The sequence below is a fragment of the Cucurbita pepo genome, chromosome LG09 (assembly GCF_002806865.2).
Source record: "Cucurbita pepo subsp. pepo cultivar mu-cu-16 chromosome LG09, ASM280686v2, whole genome shotgun sequence".
Taxonomy (NCBI): Eukaryota; Viridiplantae; Streptophyta; class Magnoliopsida; order Cucurbitales; family Cucurbitaceae; genus Cucurbita; species Cucurbita pepo.
Window position 1 is genome coordinate 996,918 of NC_036646.1, and position 21,770 is coordinate 1,018,687.

At 39.2% G+C, this 21,770-nt stretch overlaps 3 protein-coding genes and 1 long non-coding RNA gene across 5 annotated transcripts; 1 reads left to right on the top strand and 3 right to left on the bottom strand.

Moving 5' to 3' along the window:
- Positions 1-490: 490 nt before the first annotated feature.
- Positions 491-2,153, bottom strand: LOC111801470 (transcription factor TCP15-like). The gene has a single exon (XM_023685480.1). The coding sequence runs from the start codon at positions 1,908-1,910 to the stop codon at positions 837-839; it is 1,074 nt and encodes a 357-aa protein (XP_023541248.1). The 5' UTR covers positions 1,911-2,153; the 3' UTR covers positions 491-836.
- A 6,577-nt stretch (positions 2,154-8,730) lies between these two features.
- On the bottom strand, positions 8,731-12,753 carry LOC111802624. Its single transcript, XR_002816273.1, has 3 exons — positions 12,673-12,753; positions 10,867-10,985; positions 8,731-9,079 (listed from the first exon to the last, which is right to left on the bottom strand). It is a non-coding gene; the product is annotated as an uncharacterized LOC111802624 (long non-coding RNA).
- Positions 12,754-13,881: 1,128 nt separating this feature from the next.
- LOC111802313 (sphinganine C4-monooxygenase 2-like) lies at positions 13,882-17,571 on the top strand. Of its 2 annotated transcripts, XM_023686627.1 has the most exons (3): positions 13,882-14,466; positions 16,172-16,589; positions 17,337-17,571. In XM_023686627.1, exons 1-3 carry the CDS (start codon positions 14,245-14,247, stop codon positions 17,366-17,368), a joined length of 672 nt encoding a protein of 223 aa, XP_023542395.1. In that variant the 5' UTR covers positions 13,882-14,244; the 3' UTR covers positions 17,369-17,571. The 2 variants fall into 2 exon arrangements, with proteins under 2 accessions (XP_023542395.1, XP_023542394.1); XM_023686626.1 differs by lacking the exon at positions 17,337-17,571 and having other exon boundaries at positions 16,172-16,987.
- Positions 17,572-18,564: 993 nt separating this feature from the next.
- LOC111802323 (protein PHYTOCHROME KINASE SUBSTRATE 1-like) lies at positions 18,565-20,045 on the bottom strand. Its single transcript, XM_023686643.1, has one exon. The coding sequence runs from the start codon at positions 19,833-19,835 to the stop codon at positions 18,654-18,656; it is 1,182 nt and encodes a 393-aa protein (XP_023542411.1). The 5' UTR covers positions 19,836-20,045; the 3' UTR covers positions 18,565-18,653.
- Positions 20,046-21,770: the final 1,725 nt, after the last annotated feature.

Below are 21,770 nucleotides of genomic sequence, written 5' to 3' on the forward strand. Positions count from 1 at the left end.
CCACGACCTGACCCGCAACACATAGAGGAGGAGTTATTCAATCACATAGTTTGGGCTCTTAGAATATGACGCCTTGAAGACTTTCTATTTGATTGTATCGAAATGTTTAATGAATTGGGATTTCCCTATTGGACTAGGTCATTTCGGGACAAACATATCATTTCTAATAAAGAAGAAGAGTCCGAACAAGAAGTGATTTGACAAAGAGGTAGCCCGTTAAATAGAAAAACTTCAAAATCCCAACATTATCCTTCCCGTCTACAACTCATTGCTCCCTCCTTTCTTAATTTTACCACATTCAAAAAACTCCAAATCAATACGATCATTACTTTCTTATCAACCATACATCCATGTCAGAACAGTGTATCCATTCCCAACGAGCATTTAGACTAATTCATGCCTAAAAAATACGAAAAACCCAGATGTAGAAAGATATCGGAACTTAAAATTCTCCACATGATAAAAAAATAGATAGATAGAGAGATAGATATAACATTCAAAAACCGAACATACTCACTTGGTTGATATTCATTTATATGATGAAAACATAGGCAGATGCCGGCGGGGGGAACACAAGCCAAATCCAAGCCTTGTTTTTGGTAATCAAAAAAGCCTTAATTGCTTACCAAATCCATCGCAGCTACTATGATACTAAAGAACATTGCAGTTTTAATGAAAACTCATACACACAAACCGCAATAAACAACTATCACTCTTTTTTTTTTGGTGTATTTACTCAGAAAATCAATCACTAAAAGAAAGAAATTAAAGAAAAAAGTATGTATTAGGATTGAAAAAAAGCAAGCATACATGTTTTTTTGAGATGTCTTGTGGGTCTAAGATTGATCGCGATTTGAAGTGGAATCATGAGCTTCATTCCCACTTTGATGAACAGCCGCCACTCCTCTTGTCGGAGACTCTGACACTGACAATCCCGGCATCGTTCTATAAGCACTCAGCGCTGCTAACATCCCCAAGTGGGTGTCGGTGGCTGGACCGCCGCCACTGCCACCGATCCCGGAGCCCAGCGGTTGGGCAGTTGGCAAAAGAGCCATTGGCGGTGGAAGATTCATGAAATGAAACCCGCCACTGCCACTAGCTGCAGCTGCTCCTCTGAACATACTGCTGCTACTCATCGACGGGAATGTCCACATCGGATCACTCGCTGGATTACTCGGATTCGTCATCATCCAAAATGTCGTTGGCACCGCCGTGCCGTGACTCGCTGGAATCGACCCGGAATTCGATTGAACTAAATAATTTCCGATTGGATTTTCCGATGAAGATTCCGACTGCTCCGGCCGCCGTTTTTTTCCCGCCTCAGTCAAATCAATTCCACCCTGATCATGCTTGACATAGTTCGAAGAGTTGAAATTCAAGAATGTAGAAGAATCATCCACGAGAGCGTTACTCCGATCCCAAAGATCGGATCTTGTTCTAACGGCGAATTGGGTCGGGTTGAAATAGCTCGTTCGGAAGTGAGAAGGAGCGGAGATGGTGGAGCCGGAGCTACGAAGGGAAATATTTAGTGAAGTGAAATTCGCCGGAATTGTACCGGTTCCGGTAGCGGCAATTACGGCGGGCTCGGCTTGCTGTAGAAGCCACTCAATTGTTTCGCCGTCGGACTTGTGGCCGAGTTCTCTAGTGAGCTGAAAAACCCTAGCAGCGCAAAGAGCAGGCATACGAATACGGCGACCGCGGCCGTCGACTTTGGTGTGGCGATCTTTGGTGGTGGCCCTTTTGGGAGGTGGCTTGTTGGGTGAAGAAGAAGAAGAGGATTGAAGAATTGGAGTAGTGGTTGATGTTCCGTTGTTGGCGGAGGTGGAACAAGGGTGGTGTTCTTCTTTTTTCTCCAACAATTGTAATGGAAAATTAGGTCTTCGGATCCCATTTTCAGCATCCATGATCATAAGCGTAGACTGTTTGTCTCTTTTTTTTGGCTACCAGTACATCTGTAGCTGACCCTTAGATCATATCACATAATGGCCTACTGGGTCTCTTTCTCTCTCTCTCATCTCTCTCTCTCTCATGTATTTGTGGAGCAGCATGGAATTCCTTTCAGATGGGAGCTGGCAGAGCTTTGTGTGTGTGTGGGTGTCTCAAAGTTTCCTCCTTTTTCATCCATACAAGAGTAAGAAAGAAAGAGAGAGAAGATATGGGAAGTGGGCAAGCTTTAAGCAACAAAAATAATAAGTGGGATTTCTGTCTCACCAATCACGACACTCCACAATCATATGATATTGTCTATTTTGAGCATAAGTTCCCGTAACTTTACTTTTAGTGTAGATAATATTTCTTACGTGTCTTATGCATTAGACTACGTTTGGATCAACTCTTTGAGAGGCGAACAGAGCTTTCCTTATAAGCGCGTGGAAACCTCTTTTTGGTAGAGTCGTTTTAAAATCGTGAGATTAATGATGTTACAAATGATATCAAAGCTAAACACTGAGCGGTGTGCCAACAAGAACAGTGGGCTCCCAAGAGAGTTGGATGGTGGATCCCATATTGGTTGGGGAGGGGAATGAAACTTCTAAGGGGTGGATTCCACCTCGGGTGAAGAGGGTCAAATCCAATTTAAACTCATGATCTTCCTCTCAACCGTTTGATACGTGAACACGAAAACCGGGTGTAATGGAAAAGGATTAGGTAGGATTGAATGTTGATTCTTGGAGATCATAGTTAATATGAAGACATAAGGATATAGTGGGATGGGTCCTACAAACAGGCAAGTCAAAAAACTAATAATACTAGAGAGAGATAGAGATAGAGATAGAGATAGAGAGAGTGACTGTTAAAAGGAAGGTCATGAATTATCTAAATAACATGATGCATGTGGCTCCCATATCATTCCTATCATCATTGACATAATTTGCAATTGACACCCTTTTCCCTTTTCACTTTGCCTCTCAAGGGCTTCACCTTTCTCGTATTTCCCCCGTCCCCTCTTTCTCTTAGCCCGACACTGCTAACAGTGAGCTTGAGATATTACAAATGATATCAGAGCCTTAAAAGGAGTAGACACGAGGGGCCACGAGGGGACGGGTCGAGAGTATATTTAGTGATTCATTAAGAAGTGGCAGTAACATTGTTTGGGGAATCAAAGAAAGTGCATGGAGTTGAATCGAAAGGGGATGGGACAGGATAATCCTTTACCTTTTCTTATTATTGCTGTTTTTGTTCAATAAATTTTCTATCTTTACTTTTGAGCCATACGTAAACTCGGCTTTTCTCTCACTCATCTCTCCACCATCCAATTTGCCTTCTTCTTTTTAAGTGATTCGATGGAGGGTTTTCACTCTTCACAATCCTTTTTTCCATTAACACTTCATTTTTAGGATGACATTATTTGTACTACTCTTCACCTCTATTTTAAGTAAAACACTTTTCAATGAATCAAAGTTTGAGACGTCTTAAAACCGTGAGGTTGATGGTGATACGTGACGGGTCAAAGCGAAAAATATCTGCTAGTGATGAGCGTAGGTTGTTACAAATGGTATAGAGCCAGACACTGAGTATGCTGAGCCCCCAATGGGGTAGAGATTGTGAGATCCCACATCGGTTGGAGAGAGGAACAAAACATTGCTTACAAGGGAGTGGAAACCTCTCTCTAGTAGACACGTTTTAAAACCGTGAGGCTGACCGTGATACGTAACAAGTCAAAGTGGACAAATGGTATCAGAGTCAGATACCGAGTGGTATGCCGGCGAGAACGCTGGCTCCGAAGAGGGTGAATTGTGAAATCCCACATCAGTTGAAGAGAGGAACAAAACATTCCTTATAAGGGAGTGAAAACCTCTCCCTACTAGATGCGTTTTACAATTGTGAGACTGATGGCGATACGTAACATGTCAAAGTGGACAAATGGTATCAAAGTCAGATACTAAGTGGTATGCCGAAGAGAACGTTGGCTCCCAAGGGGGTGAATTGTGAGATCCCACATCAATTGGAAATGGGAACGAGCATTCCTTATAAGGGGTCGAAACCTCGATACATAACAGGCCAAAGTGAACAATATCTGCTAGCAGTGGGCTTGAGTTGTTAGAAATGATATTAGAGCTAGACACCGAATGGTGTGTAAGGGTGGAGGTTGTGATATTACTTAGGATTCCCATATCAGTCAGTGGACAAACTGAATGAAGCTCAACTATTACTGGTGGTTGCTTGTTGAAGAGATGAGCAAATTTTGAGGTCCCTATCTTGCAAGCGAGGCAGTGCGTTGCGTTGAAGAGTTAATGTTATGTGAAGTGTGGTCCTTAGAAATATCTTAAATGCTTTACGTGCAAAGTGTTTAGATTTTGAATGAATTGTAGTTTAGTTTTTGTCATGTTGTTGGTGTAATTCAATATATCCCAATTTGAAAATCACACCAAAGTCAGCAGAGTTCTTGGGCAGAACACTTCTTCTCTTTCCTTTCCTTTGTACTATGCATATTGATCTGCAGCTTTGAATATATTTCAGTTTGAATTCAGATACATCAGCTTTATTCAGTTTTTTAATCACTGTTCTAACAGTATCTTCCCATAGATCTCTTGAGATTACATTTCCAACCAAATACAAAATATAAAAGCTAAGATTCCACCCGCTTACATACGTAAATCTCTCTCTAACAGACGCGTTTTAAAACCGTGAGACTGATAGCAATACGTAACAGGCCAAAGCAGACAATATCTTCTAGTGGTAGGTTTGGTCTTTTACAAATGGTATCAGAGCTAGACATCGGGCAGTGTGCCAGTGAGAACGTTGGGACCCTAAGGGAGTGGATTGTGAGATACCACGTCGGCTATAGAGGGGAACAAAACATTCTTATAAGGATATGGAAACTTCTCACCTGTTAGCAGTGAGTTTAGACTTTTATAAATGGTATCAGAATTAGACACTGAGCGGTGTGTCAGTGAGAACGTAGGACCCTTCAGGGGGGTCGATGGATTGTGAGATCTCACATTGGTTAGAGAAAGGAACAAAGCATTTCTTATAAGGATATGGAAACTTCTCCCCTGTTAGCAGTGAGTTTAGACTATTACATATGGTATCAGAATTAGACACGGGGCGGTGTGTCAGTGAGGATGTTGGACCCTTAAGGGGGGTCGATGGATTGTGAGATCTCATATCGGTTAGAGAAAGGAACAAAGCATTTCTTATAAGGATATGAAAACTTCTCCCTTGTTAGCAGTGAGTTTAGACTTTTACAAATGGTAACAGAATTAGACACTGGGCGGTGTGTCAGTGAGAACGTTGGACCCTTAAGGGGGGTCGATGGATTGTGAGATCTCACATCGGTTAGAGAAAGGAACAAAACATTTCTTATAAGGATATGGAAACTTCTCCCTTGTTAGCGTGAGTTTAGACTTTTACAAATGGTATCAGAATTAGACACTGGGCGGTGTGTCAGTGAGAACGTTGGACCCTTAAGGGGGGTCGATGGATTGTGAGATCTCACATCGGTTAGAGAAAGGAACAAAGCATTTCTTATAAGGATATGGAAACTTCTCCCTTGTTAGCGTGAGTTTAGACTTTTACAAATGGTATCAGAATTAGACACTGGGCGGTGTGTCAGTGAGAACGTTGGACCCTTAAGGGGGGTCGATGGATTGTGAGATCTCATATCGGTTAGAGAAAGGAACAAAGCATGAACGCTATGCCCCTAAGAGGGAGGATTGTGAGATCCCACATTGGTTAGACTATTTGTTACAAGATAGAAGAATCGTGTGCGAGAGAAAAGCCGACGCAGAATTCGATCCAACACCAAAAGCACACTAAGGGCAAAGACCCATGTGACTAATATTCTAAAATGTAACATAAAAAGGAGACACCATAAAGGAAAAAAAAAAAAAAAACAACAACAAAAGAAAGGAAGTGTGACATGATAATATAACATTCCAACAACTAGCAATGAATGAATGATAAGCAACTCAAATGATGAGCAAGTCAATTTAAGAGACTAATCATAAGATTAAACAACTTCCATTAAGGATAATCCATGGGAAGAAGAAAGGAGCAAGTGGGTTATGTTAGAGACAGTTTGCTAATATTAAGGAACATGGTTTGGTTTGGTTTTGTTAGTGTTGTTGTAAGTTGTAGTGTACTTTGCAGAAGGGTTTTGGAGTGGTTGAACAAGAAAGATATGATTTTTATTATAATTTGGGGCATTAACACCAAAAGGGTTTGTCTCATGCATTGTCACTATAGGCAACGACATAATCACGTTGGGTGTGGATACAAACCTAAAAAGGACTCATCACAATCATGCTGTCTGTGAAAAAACCAGCTACCTCTTCCTCCCTCATATTAATTTCTGCCTCACAACACCTTTCTTTTTCCTTTTTCTTCATAAAGCTGCCTTCTCCTAACACATTTTTTACCTTTTCCTTTTCCTTTTCTTTTTTTTTAATCTATCCTAATCGACACTCATTACAACGATGTGTAAAGAAGAGCATCTCTTTTCTAGGAAAAATTATGCATTGACCCACGATCAATTGACGTGACATGGTTGGTTCAAACATACCACTACCGTTCGTAGAGTCAAAAGTTCAAAATTTTCACCCAGGATCAACTAACATGATATGTTTGGTTCAACTAGTTCAAAGATACCACCACCGATCAAAGGGTCAAAAGTTCAAAATTTTCACCCCGGATCAACTAACATGACATGTTTGGTTTAACTAGTTCAAACATACCACTAAAGGGGCAAAAGTTCAAATCTTTCACCCATGATCAACTAACATGACATGTTTGGTTCAACTAGTTCAAACATACCACCACTGATCAAAGGGTCAAAAGTTCAAATCTTTCCCCCATGATCAACTAACATGACATGTTTGGTTCAACTAGGTCATACATACCACCACCGATTAAAGGGTAAAAAGTTCAAATCTTTCACCTATCTGTACCTGCTACACCGACTCAAAATCATTGCTACATGAGGACCATCCTGATCAAAGGGTCTAAAGTTCAAATCTTTCACCCTTCTATACCTACTAAAACGACTCAAAATCGTTGCTACACGAGGACCACCACCGATCAAAGGGTCAAAAGTTTAAATCTTTCCACACTCTATACTTGCTAAAACAACTCAAAATCGTTGCTACATGAGGACCACCCCGATCAAAGGGTCTAAAGTTCAAATCTTTCACCCGTCTATACTTGCTAAAACGACTCAAAATCGTTGCTACATGAGGACCACCCAGATCAAAGTATCTAAAGTTCAAATCTTTCACCTATCTATACCTGCTAAACCGTCTCAAAATTGTTGATACATGAGGACCACCACCGATCAAAGAGTCAAAAGTTAAAATCTTTTACCGATCTATACCTACTAAAACGACTCAAACTCGTGTTGAGGGGTAAAATTTGGAGGGTAAAAAAGAAGGGCAATAAGTAGATGAGAAAGAAGTAATAAAATGGGAAAGTGGGATAATAATGCAGTGAAGTTGACAGGCAAGAGGGCAGCTGGAGAGAGTAGCTCAAAGTGATATCACGTGTAATGTTGCACATCTAAATATCTTGAACACGATGCCTTACCTTACATGAATTATTCATCCCAAAAAATTAAATAATTCATTTAAATTTTGTGGGAATGTTAGTTGTTAACAGGCCATAAATATTTCATTTTCGTACTGTTTTTGGTCAAGTCAATTTCCTTTTATTTATTTATATATATATATATATATATATATATATATATATATATATATATATAAGTATCAATTTAGATATTCGTAACTATGATTAGGGGAATATTTAGCATATGATTATTGCTTTTACATATATTATGACACGAATTGGAATGACAGGCTAGCAGCCTATTAAGGGCCACAAATTCAAAAGCTTGTTTTTATTATTTTTTTTAATGTACATCAACATCATTGTTTTATTAATTTAATCAAAATATATAATGAAAATATTAAAAAAAAATGCTTTTTCTCTTATATATAATCAATATTTGTGGCGCTGATCATCGGTGACAGCTGATGATTTGTATCTTCGGTTTTGAAAATTCAAACATTTTTTTTTCGTATCTAATAAATCAATGTGAAACTAGTTAATTTACGTTGAAAATTTTGGTATTTTATATGAAAATGACTATTGATTTAGTCAAATATTATAGGTACTAAGGAACGTTCGACCTATAAAATAAAAAAATTTTAGTTTTGATTTTTTTTTAAAATTTTGAAATTGAGTTTCATGCATCTAATATTGACTTCGTTTTTCTAGTTCATCTCTCGTGATTTGAGTTACTACCAATTTTTTTTTTAATTAATGTGCATCCGACATGTTGTGTACTCTTAAGAAATATCTTTGGTAGAGGGTCAACGTACAGTAGGATTAATGTGGAATTGAAGATGAAAATATCTATTTATATTGAGACTCGATCGATATCTTTTACAAATACTTATAAATATTAATATTGGTAACAAGTAAAAACAAATACTTATCTATGGATTGACTTTGAGATCCCAAATCTCAGATTGGTTGGAGAGGGGAATAAAGTGAAAATCTCTCACTAGTAGACACGTTTTAAAACTGTGAGGCTGACGGTGATACGTAATAGGCTAAAATGGACAGTATTTGCTAGCAGTGAGCTTCAACTGTTTTAGTGACAAAGAACTTAGGTTAGATAGAAGATAATTATCTCCATTGATATAGTGTTTCTTTTGGGCGGAACTAAAGACAATCATACTCAAAATGAAGGATTTCGTACCAGTGAAAAGTGATTGGTGGCAGTAAAAGAAATTCAACGAGCCAAAGTCATTAGAGCTTACATTCAAAGTGTACATTATCATACTAATGTGGAGGTTTGTTGTTCCCGACATGCATGTTCGGGTGTAAGTAATAAAAACAAATTTGAATTATTTTGATAATCTTTCTGAAAATGGTGAGTCATATTGGGTGCGTGGGGGCGAAGGGGGCAAAGCAAGGCACATGGGTAGAGTTATAATGGGACTTATGGGGAAGGCATTGGTCCCATCTCCCATCTTCGGCTTTAAATGGAATGTCCTCCATTGCCACCCCACCCTCTCACTCTCTCTCTTTCTCTCTCTCTCGCTCAAGCTACACCCTTCGTGGGCTGTGGTGATGAGTGCTGTAATCATAACAATTATGGCCTTTAATCTTCCCTCTTAAACTGCTTTTGCATTCAACTTTTTCTCTTCATATTTGCTTTTCTTCATCCGAGGATACATATTATTAAACATTAATTAACAAACCAACTCATAAGAACGGCTAGTTTTGTCGGATCCCATATCGGTTGGAGACGAATACGAAACATTCTTGTGTTTCAAGGGTGTAGAAACTTCTTCCTACCAAACACGTTTTAAAACCTTAAGGGGAAGCTCGGAAAGAAAAGCCTAAAGAGGACAATCTATGGTAGTAGTGAGATTGAGGTATTAGAAATGATATTAGAGTCAAACGCTGGATGATGTGTCAGCGAGAAGGTTGAACCTCGAAGAGGGTTGGACGCTAGGGGGTGTGTCAACGAGGATGCTGGGCCTCGAAGGGGGGTGGATTGGGAGTCCCACATCGATTGGAGAGAGGAACAAGTGGCAGTAAGGACGTTGGGCTCCAAATGGGGGGATGGGGGGTGGCTTATGAGATTCCACGTCGGTTGGAGAAAATAACGAAACATTCTTTATAAGGGTGTGGAAGTCTCTCCCTAGAAAACACGTTTAAAAACCTTAAGGGGAAGCCAAGAAGGAAAAACCCAAAGAGAACAATATTTTCTAGTGGTGGGCTTGGGCTGGTAAATAGTATTGAACCCAGACATTGGGCGATGTGCCAGAGAGGAGCTTGAACCTCGAAGGGGGTTGGACACCAAATGGTGTGCCAACGAAGACACTGGGCCTTACCTTACATGTAGGTAAAGTGATATCACGTTATAAGGTATCGAAGACACTGGGCCTTACCTTACATTCTTTATAAGGGTATGGAAGCTTCTCCCTAGCAAACACGTTGAAGCCTAGAAGGAAAATTCAAAGAGGACAATATCTGCTAGCGGTGGGCTTGAGCTGTTATAAATGGTATCGAACCCAAACACCTGGTGATGTGCCAGTGAGGAGGTTGAACCTCGAAGGGGGTTGGACACCAAGCGGTGTGCCAGCGAGAACATTGGGCCTTGAAGGAGGGTAGATTGAGGGTCCCACATCGATCGGAGAGGGGAACAAGTACCAGCGAGGACGCTGGACCTCGAAGAGTGTGGATTGTGAGATTCCATATCTGTTGGAGAGGAGAATGAAGCTTTATAAGGGTGCGGAAGACTCTCCCTAACAAACATGCTTCAACACCTTAAAGGGAAGCCCGGAAGAGAAAGCCCAAAAAAGACAATATCTGCTAATGGTGAACTTAGGCTGTTACAAGTTTAGTTTAAAAGTTCACAAAACCCGTCTTCAGAAGTTCTAAGATTCTGATCTAAAAATTTTGAAAAACAATAAAAAAAAAAGGTAAATTCAAAGAGGGTAGTTGTTCCTTTCGCAATTATTAAAAGGTTACACAATAATTTCTTTTATATTCCCAGAAAAGGCCACTGCTACATGTGTGAAAACACATACTAGGCTACCTAATATGGTCAGTCATTCATGCTTTAATGTTCAAACCCTTTGTTTCCCACGTGATTGACTCCAGCAAAATGTGGGGTCCTTATATACAATGGCTAATGCTTGTTCTATTTTGTTCATCTTGAAGGGGAGTTCTCAAATGGGCTTGGCTATTCACTTCTACCATGACCTTCCCACAAACTAAAAGAATCAAAACCCAACAGACAGCCCTATACACTCTACAAACAAGCACCAATTGAAGACAGCAGACATAATTGACTCAGCTTTCTTAGCTACTTTCATATGGAAGTGAAGTAAAAATGAAGGGCGAGAGTATTACCTGTTTGAATAGATTAGGCAGGTGCGCCCAAAATGCTCCAGTTTGAGACTTTAAAGCTGGAGACTGCAACTTTGAATACCTCTATGGATCCGGATGGGATAGCACTTTCGCTCAAGGCACTGCAATGACAAAAATATAGCACAATAATTGGTATAAGAGTTGCAAGTGACAGGTACAAGAAAGACATGCTGCGTCTCACGATCATACTTTTCTTAGCAGCGATGACACTCACTCTCAGCACTGAGTGAGTCAAGCTAACTTAGGATCGTGTTATCTACGGCTGGATAATGTATGCTCAAGTCTCTAGCCCCAATTTAAGAACGTTTTAGAAAACGGAGATAGAGAGATTTTGAAAGCAAGATTGAGAGAAATTGAAGACAATGTTATATGGCATACAAGCAAAAACGCAACACAACGGCTTAAATGACAACTAGTCGCATCCTTTTATAGTACATTTTGAGGTGAGACAGGCCTAAACATGATTTCGTCGAACGGTCATACAAGATTTAGATGAGAGGAGTTGTCGACTGGTCGTATCTCCCTATAGTACATTCTGGGAAATTTCATGTCTACCAAACGTGGACAAGATTTTGTTGAAACGTCATATACTTAGAAAGAGCAAGAAGGAAATTATACATCATGAAAGCAGTAAAGGAAAGAGATAAAGTGATACAAGACAAGGGTTCGACATATAACGAGTGTGTGGCCATGAACAACACGCCTTAGACAAGCATGACCGTGAGACTGTGCTAGCTTCAAATTTTTTGTATTTGGGTTGTGATTTGTGAAGAATTAAGAAAATGGGGTTGGCACCAAAAGAAAAGGTAGGTTAAGGCAAGTTGGGTAACTGAGCATGAAAACTAGAAAGAACAGGTTTCTCAAGTACTCGATAGACTACCACACACAGCAGCAATACATACCATTTGGCCAACTGCAGTTGTAACCATATATGGACCATTTCCTACAACAAGCAACAGTCGCCTCTATTGAAAAAGATCCAAAATTGTAATCCTAATTCCTAATTACTACAGATGATAGAAATAGTTTTTGAGCTATAAATTTCATCACATAACGTCTTTTATCTATCACGGTTATGTTTGTCCAAGGCGTGTTCCTTATGGCCGCATGCTCATGTCATGCCGAACCCTTTGTTTCATTCAATGTTGTATTGTATTTTCTGTTTGTATGACTACTCGGCAAAATCATGTATCGCCTCAAAATTTACCATACGGGTATGACTAGTTGCCTCAAAATTTACTACGGTAGGAGTGTGACTAGTTATATAACCTTGCTTTTATAACCCGCTTTCAAAAATCTCTCTGGTTTGAGCATAAGCTTCTCAGCCATAGGTGTTAGGAATCATATATCTCCACAATGGTATGGTACGGTATTGTCCATTTTGAGCATAAGTTCTCATAGCTTTGATTTTCCTTACTTATAAATCCACGATCATTCTCTAAATTGATCATTCTCTAAATTAATCAAGCGTGCGACTCCCTCCCAACAATTCTCAACAATATAGGGCTAGAAACTTGAGCATGAGTTGCCCCGCCATAGGTGAGACTAAAACTACCTTATCAAATGGGGCCAAAGGCTGGAGCATAAGTTGTCCAGCCGTAGGCAACGCGAATACAAATTAACTTGACTCACTTGGTGTTGAAAGTGAGTGATGCACAATCGCAAAGTCAGCTGTCAAGAAAGTGCGATTATTACACTGTGCACGTAACTTCCTCGCCCTCTCCCTAACATACAAGTTGTAGACATAGGCAGTAAATTTTAACAGAATAGCAATGGAACAAGACAAACCTGGAACCTAGGAGGAAATGTGCTAACCATGGCGCCACCGAACAGAGCACGCTCTGAAGAGAAACATTCCCTCATTTTGATTAGATGGGGAAAATAATCAAACAGAAAAGAGCGAAAATCGTAGCTCGCAGCTTGCATACGAAACTACACTTCACGTCGAACCGGTAAGCCCCGATCTGAACCAACGCATTTAAAACCGAACCGTGAATCGTTTTGGTTTGGGCTTTGAGATTAAGGGTTGGGTGATGTCGGTTCAGTCCCTTCGGATTGATCCCAATCTTGAACCAAACCGTTTCATTTTTTACAAAGCCAAACCGAACCAATTCTAATAAGGAGAACTGATTGGTTTGGTTCGGTCCAATCGGTTTGATTTTCAAATTTGGGCTCATATCCATTTTTGCTCTTCGGCCCAATAAGGCCCAATAAGGCCCAATATTCTTTTAACTTCATAATGGAAAATTATAATAATACCAAAAATAATAAAATAATAATAATGATGATAATAATGATAATAACGGAGGAAACCCAATCAACTATCGGGAAGGAACTCGAGCAACTCGTGGCAAGGAATTTCTACGGTGAATGAAACAGGGGTGAAGAGATAAGGACAAAAAAGTCATCTTTAATCTTGTTCGATCCTATGGATTATTTATCTGTAAAGCCATAAAGTGGGCTAACAAATCCTAAAAAATCATCGACTTGTTTCATAAAGTCTCTCTTATATGCGATACCTGTAACCTAAAAGGCTCTATAAAGCAATGAAGCAGTCCAAATTAACATAAAAAGATGAGCAAAACATTCATTATAAGAGCGTTTTAAAACTCTGAGGGTCATATTTAAAATTTTTATATAAAATTATTAATAATTTTTCGGGTTCAAACGTGGTTGTTTGAATATAAATATATAATAAATAAAATGAATTAAAATATGTTTGGTCAATTCTAGGCTTCGATGTCGCACCGATTTCCAAGTTGTCTTTGTTTAATTTTTATTAGTTTAAATTAAAAAGGAAAATTTAAAACGGAGAGACATTTGGGCTTGAAATATATAGAAACTGAAACAATGGGCAGGTAACGGATTAAACGAGGCGTAACATTAAATCACAGCCGTACATCATGCTGGGCCTTGTTTTGACTCGTTGGCAGACTGCCACGTGGATGGCCTTCCAAACCCTTTCTCTTCCACGACGATATTTCCTCAAGTTCGTGTTGGAAAGGGAATCTTAAGAAACGACGTAGTTTGATTCTTCTCGATCTCCATCCTCTCTCTTCCTGGATTCGTACTGCTTCCACAGATTTCTCTTTGTTTTGTCTGCAAACCCTAGCTTGAATCCCCTTTCCATTTCCTCCTTCCTTCGTTGATTCCGGTGTTGTTGTTTCATTTCATTCCCGAAAACGCTAGTGTGGGAAGCTTCTTCCCCCTTCTCCTGAATTGGATTTGGGAATCCCTTCCTGCTGTTTCTCAGTCTGCCGGAGAATTGTTCGGGAGCTGCGATTTGGGGTTTTGAGTCCTAATGCACTTCCGGCATCTATTGGAGTTTAGTCTTTGATTGCTTCTAGCTCCTTTTCCAAGATGGGTTTTGTATTCTCCGATCAAATGTTGGGTACTTTTGTGCCAATTGTGGTTTACTGGTTGTATTCTGGGATTTATATTCTACTGGGCTCATTTGAGAACTACCGGTTGCACTCTAAGGAAGATGAGCTAGAGAAGAACGTAGTGTCCAAGAGCACTGTGGTCAGAGGCGTTTTGCTTCAACAGACTATTCAGGCAATCGTTGCGATCCTCTTGTTTAAGGTACGCATTGCATGATGTCAGTTCCGAGTTCATTTAATTTCAATCTGTGTATGATTTTGATTATGTTTTGTGAATTTGTCATGTCCCCTGTATAAAGTTTGAATCAATTGACTGTTATTAGTTGAAAGAGGCGGCGCTGAGTCCACTTTGATGCGTATTTATCGCTGTATTTTGTTAACTCCCCCCCGGTCCCCCACTTGCTTTAAGTTCTCATGGATTTGTAGACACCATTTATTGATGCTTTAAGACTGTCACTTCAATTGTTTTTGTTGAGAAGTAATCGTACAAGTGCTTAGCTGCGCGAAATTTATTACTGATCTGAAACTTCATCAGTTCTTTTATACTTTACAAGCTGACAGCATTAGTAGGTGGAGCGTTGGACCTTTGTACTTCCTAGTCTTGCTGACCAAGATTGGTTGATGTATTATTTTCTGAGAATTCCTTTTGTTATTTCTGAATCATCTTTTTTTATTTCACCTGGTTAGGTCACTTTCCATGAAAATATTCCATCCATGATCCTCAAACTACTCCACAATTCTTAAAAAAAAAAACGAGTAACCTCCTACTTCGAGGTTCAGGTTTAGGAGAGGTGTGCTTTTAGCTCTATATGCATGTAGCTCTTCACTACACTAATTGCGTAAGTGAAGTGGGTGCTAGGTGGGTGTGTGCATATCCCGACATGTTGAGGTTGGTAGTGGGCGGGTCTAAAGGCAAGAGCATGGTCCAGCCATTGATCACGAGTCAACAACCAAACAAAGAAGTCAAGTAAGATAAAGTAAGATGAGCATTTTCTATTGGAAATGCTCGTCTAACCTGTGGTCTCTTAGGAAACTATATAATTGTAAAAACTCAACCATTGGGTCTTCACCAAATTTGATACTTAGGATGTGCGGTTGATGGTGCTTAAGTTTTTATCCTCTTTCCCTTCATGTCTTGTGATTTGGGTGGTTGAGGGAAAAGAAAGAAGCGAACTGAAAGTAGAAGGAATCGCTTAAAAAATTCGGCCTGTATGGACAGATATCATTTAGCGAAGACATTGTTGGTCTAAGTTGTTAGGCTCATGGTCTTTTCTGCACCCTTTAATTTGTATCTGGACTACATCTATGATTACTCGGGATCGCTATGGTCAAATTCTAACCCTTCACATTGAGAGTATCTTATTCAAATTCTAACCCTTCACATTGAGAGTATCTTATTGTTCTGCAGTTCGCCATTATTAGTTTCCTAAGTGTAGCATTTTGGCCCTCATTTCTTAAATACACATTTCTCTCACTGTTCCAGTACTGGCTGAAAGTGTCCTGTAGGCTGTAGCCAATACAATCAAGAAACAGAAATTGGTTTGTTGAGGTCAGTTTTTCGAGTTAGAAGACCACCGATGCATACCTGAAGATAAAGCGGTTGAAGAACTTTCTTGAATGATGCCAAAATAGGAACATTAGGCTGTAAATCCTGCAATTAATTTGTGATATGCTGGATGCAATCATTTCTATTTGAAAGCTGGACAATTACTTGTTCCATTCGTTTACCAATCTTCATCTAATGTCTAATGTAATGGACATATAATTTGTTCACTAAACTTAGAACTCATAATGTGTCGTTTTTGTTGTACATTTTATTTACCACAGCTGAGTCGATTTGGCATAGGAAAGTTGATTTGGCATTGACTGTCGCTGACAATTGTGTTTGTTCTTAACTTATCACGTAGGTGACTGGAAATGATGGTGAGGTTGCTACAGCTCCAAAATCTTGGCTAACAATCATCGTTCAGTTTATTGTTGCGATGCTCGTGTTGGACACTTGGCAATACTTCATTCACAGATACATGCATCAGAATAAGTTCCTATACAAGCACATCCATTCCCATCATCACCGGTTGGTTGTACCTTTTGCATTCGGAGCTTTATACAACCATCCATTGGAGGGTCTTCTCCTCGACACAATCGGTGGAGCTTTATCTTTCCTCGTCTCTGGGATGTCATCTCGAGTCTCCATCTTTTTCTTTTCATTCGCCACCATCAAAACAGTAGATGACCATTGTGGATTATGGATTCCCGGGAACCCTTTCCATGTGTTCTTCAGAAACAATTCTGCATATCATGATTTCCACCATCAGCTATATGGCAGTAAGTATAACTTCTCCCAGCCATTTTTTGTTATGTGGGATAGAATATTTGGGACCTATATGCCTTACTCAGAGAAGAGAGCCGGGGCTGGTTCGGAAGCGCGAGTTAAGGAAGATTAGTTGTTCCATAGCAAGCATATATTATTTTCCTCACTGTTACTTTTTTTTCCCCTATCTATCTCTCTCACTGTTAGCCAGCCACCACACTGCTAAATTTGTATCATACGCCTACTCGTGTCTTACACTCTTGTTAGTATTATTTCCTCGTCGTTTCATAGCTGATTCGTGTTGTGATTTGAACCTTTTCTTTTTCTTGTACCTACTCCTTGTGAACAGAGAACCTCTGATTTTTCCTTCTTTGGATTTGGTTAAACGTTACTTATCCCTTTCCCAGCTGCATTCTGAACTATCTTTCTTCTACTGAAATAGATTGCTCTGATATGGTGAAGCTGCAAATCTAGGCTAAACTTTGTTTCTAGGAAGATTTAGCACTTATTTGGTTCACATGGTATGATTAGTAGAACAAAGACAATGATATAATTTATGCATAAACATAGGAACTATATGATAATGTATTATTTAATGTCCAGTTGCTTCATTGAAACTATACATAACAGCAGGTAAAGTTTGGCAAACTGTCGGTCAAACATTGGATTAATAGCAGGAATCATATTTTGTTGTCTGTATCTGACCTGGAATTGTCATGAACATTATATATATATATATATATATATATATTTTAATGCAGAAGCAGTATACAATGTTGATGGCCAACTATGAATGACCATCTGTAAATCATTCCCGAGGGACGTTTGGACCTATCGGAGGGGTCTTTCTCAAAGCTGCACGTCGCTTATTTTATTTCAGTAATGAAATGCTTGATGTGGCAACAGCTATGGAATCCATTCTATTTTGGATATGCTCTAATTTTTAACATTATCTCCTACTTTAGGAAATCAATTATTCAAATGATATGCAAGCCACTCACCCACACCTTTTCTTTTATGTTCTTATAATATGGTTTTGGATATTATAAACTAGTCTCCGGAGTATTTTTTTGATAATGTAACGTGTTATACCCAGGATTTAGAATCTTAATTTAGTACCTAATGGTTTCGGTATTTCCTTGCAACATGGTCACGTTACCTATCTTTTGTTTTTAAGAGTGAACACGAGTCTTCCCAACATGTTTTGTTCTTACTCAGTGAAGAAGTGGTACATGAATTGAGACCACATATGGATGAGAGTGATTTTGGCTTAAAAGAATTGAAAGTCATCATCTATACCAACAAAGTGCACCTTCCTTCTCGGTGGCTCAATCATAGGAACTTTGTGGTTAAGCATGCTTGTTGGATGAGGTATTGGGAATTTTTCGAGGATGTAAGTTAGGACAAAACTTGCTCGAAGGACTCATGTTGGTATGTGGAAATAGTATTCGAGTGAGGAGTAAGTAACTTAACCATGTTATACGAGATATAAGGTACTGTCAGGGCATCAGGTGCCAAATCTAGGTTTCGAATCTTGGGCATGAGTCGTTACTGATAATCGTTTATTTTTCAAAAAAAATAAATTTATAAATACTTTTGTTTTGTTATAAAACTTAAATAAAATAATTTTTTATTTATTTAAGAATTTTTAAAAATTCTTTTAATAACAATAATACTAATAATAAATTTCTGCCATATCTGAGCCCAAATTATTGACATTAAATCTATCCTTATTTTTTTCTTTTTTTAAAATTGTTTATTAATTTCTTATTGGGCTCTTAATATAGAAAAATTTAATTAACCATTTTAAAATGTAAATATATTAAATAATACGTTTGTAAAAGAGTTTTATCAAACATTTAATTAAATATATTAAACATTTTATTAATTTTTGTGAAAAAATTGGAACCTTTAATTCTGCAAAAAAAAAAAAAAAAAATTAATCATTAATTTAACTAATGAAACTATAATAAAATTATATAAATTCCCTTAAAAATTATCACTTTATTATGAATAATAATTAAAACATGTAAACAACATTTAATTAGGGAATGTTTTAAACTCTAATCCCAATTATCTCATGAGTGAAGCGTACAAGCAAATCTCTGATTCGAGCTAAACCCCATAATTTTGGTATCAGCTTCGAACCTCATCAGCCTTCCAAACGACGCCGTTCTCCGGCGAACTTCCGCCGGAGAATCGTACTTATCTCCGGCCACTCTCACCGCTTTCTGATTCTTACAACCCATCAGAAGATTCGAACGCCGCCAATGAATATTCTCCACGTCGCTCTCGTAGCTGGATTTAGTCATGTAGGCTGCAGCGGTGGTGGAGAGCCGCCGTTCATCGTAGTCCGACACGACGGAGAAATCAGCGGCGCTGGCTGTGGTGACACTCCACTCAATGCTCGCCTCGCTTGGCGTGGTGGGTGTTACACAATCAGAGCAATCAGAGCCCTGTCTTGTGAGAATCGAATTGGGGTTCCCCGTTAAGCTCTCAATCTCAAAAAGATCCGAACTTGCATCACTTCCGGCGTCCTCGTCGTAGATTTGATCGGAATCAGAAGCCTTCACTCTCGGAACGACGTCGTTCCACGCCATTACAGACAGCCTCTTCTCCAAATGATTCATGTTCAAAGCATCGACATTTGGGGATCCAAAAACCTCAATCGATTTCCGGCCTTGAATTTGTATTTTCAGCGCCGTGTTCTTCGTGGCCTCTGGTATTGAGCTCGGAAACGTGAAATTTATCCCTGATTTGGTCGGCGGCGATTTGTCATTGTTCTTCACTTCCACGGACTTGTTGTTGCAGCAATAGCATTTATACAGCAAAATCTTCGCCAATTGTGACGATTTCTTCTTAATTTCCTTGGAAGATTTTCTATTTACATTCTGCAACAAACCATTTTGGCTATTCCAACTCCCTTCAGAACGAGTTGAGCTGCAACTTTTAGGCTTCTTGCTCTGTTTTTTATTTTCAGGGCAGAATTTGATGGGCTCTGGGCTGTTAATTCCGCCATTGAAATACTTCTCTGCTCCAAAAACTTCTATATGATCTTCATCTTGTTCTTGAGCTGTCGTGGTAATGGTGGAATTATTGGAACGATTTCGAGTTGATTCAGCAAGTTTTCGCACAAATTCTTGCTCTGCATGGTTCAAGTAAGAAGAAAAAGAGGCTTCACGGAGGTTATTGCTCTCAAAAGACACTCTCTGCGAGAGATTTGTATCACAAACAGGTGGCGGCAAGCTCACCCTTCCCATGGACCAAACCCAATTGAAGATATGAAAAAAAGTTGAAAACTTTGTTGAAGAAATGAGTGGGAAAGAGATGGGAATGATTGGTGTATAAGTAGAGTATGCATGAGATTAAGCCACGTGTCACAATCGTACTCTTGTGATAACGGGATAGCGATCGTGCTACACTTGTTTCGACCATGAGAAATTCGACGTCGGCATATGTTAAAGCCTCGAGTCACGTTGCGATAAAAGGTTAGAAAACGTGAGCGATGAATTACATTTGAAAACGATTTGAAGAGAGTAACGTTATGTGATTATAAGCAAATTAAGAAATACCACAACTTAAATAGCATATAACTCAAGGCAGTAAGAACTGACAACTAGCCATATTCCTCATTCTGGAGTATTTTAGGCCTGACGGATGTAGATATGGTTTTGGTGAATGGTCATACACTCACGTATCTAGAATGAAAGCATGTAAACAAGGTTTGGAGAGGGCATGCAACTATAGACAACACGTCCTAGACAAGAAAGACCGGGAGTGTGAGAATCTCACATTGGTTGGGGAGGAGAACGAAACACCCTTTATAAGGTAGACGCGTTTTAAAGTTTGGAGTGGAAGCTCGAAAGTGAAAGTTTAAAGATGACAATATCTGCTAGCGGTGGGGTTGGGATGTTACAGGGATATTTGTTATGCGGTCAGAGGCAACACATCTTGGACAAACATGACCGTGACACAATGCATATGAGGCTTGGTCGAGGGTCGGTTCAGGTTCTATTGTTTCACCAAAAACTGACAAATTCATGATTTCATATCAAAACAACAGCTTAGTTTTGTGGTGTGAAGGGCCCTGAAATGGCATTAATGGAATGCCAGTTGCTAGAACTCACACAATACTTGGACAGCTAATCCCACGTCCGACACAAACCAATTCACACAAAATCTGAAGTGAAGGGGACAGACACCATAATGTACTATCAGCTCAGTGGATGGACACTTCTGTCTTTAACTTTCACCATTCAGCTAAGGTACGAAGTTGTTTTTCTTCGTTTCTAGAGATGTTTTTTTTGCTTTTCTCTGTGCTGTGTTGCATAATTTCCAGCTTGAACACCGTATGCACATTTAAACCACACTCCTCTAAGGCTGCAAATGCTACACGTTACTGTGTCTATGTGAAGCTCCATCGTTCCCACCACTTGTCACTATCTTTCCAAGTCACCAGCTTTCTTTAACCACTTAGCAATTCGAGAGCACTCACTAATATCTTAAGTATTATCCATAGCGCTTACTAATATCTTAACGATTTGATTTGATTTGATTTTACTCATTAATGAAGACTGAACCTGCAATTATCAACGTTATCCGTAGCGTCATAACGGTTGGAAATCATGACTCTCCATAATACTATAATATTTGTCCACTTTGAGTATAAGATCATTCCCAGACTCCTATCATAACAATCTTCACCTTGAACAAAGAACATCATAGAGCATCCCCTGAAGCCTATGGAGCCCTCGAACAACCTCCCCTTAATCGAGACTCAACTCCTTCTCTGGAGTCCTCGAACAAAGTACACCCTTTGTTCGACACTTTAAATCATTTTTTACTACTTTTTCAAGGCACCCAACTTTTTTATTCGACATTTGAAGATTTTATTGACATGACTAAGTTAAGAGCATGACTCTAATACTATATCAAGAATCACGAATCTCCACGATAGTATGATATAGTCCACTTTGAGTATAAGCTCTCGTGACTTTGCTTTTGCCTTCCCCCTAAAAGGCCTCATTCCAATGAAAATAATTTCTTACTTATAAACCCATCATCAACCCCTTGGGACGTGGGACTCCTCTCCCGACAATCCTCAACATGTTAAGGAATGAAATGATCGTAAGTATATAAACGATGACAGTTATCTTTATTGGTACGAGACTCTTTAGACTCAACCTATACAGATG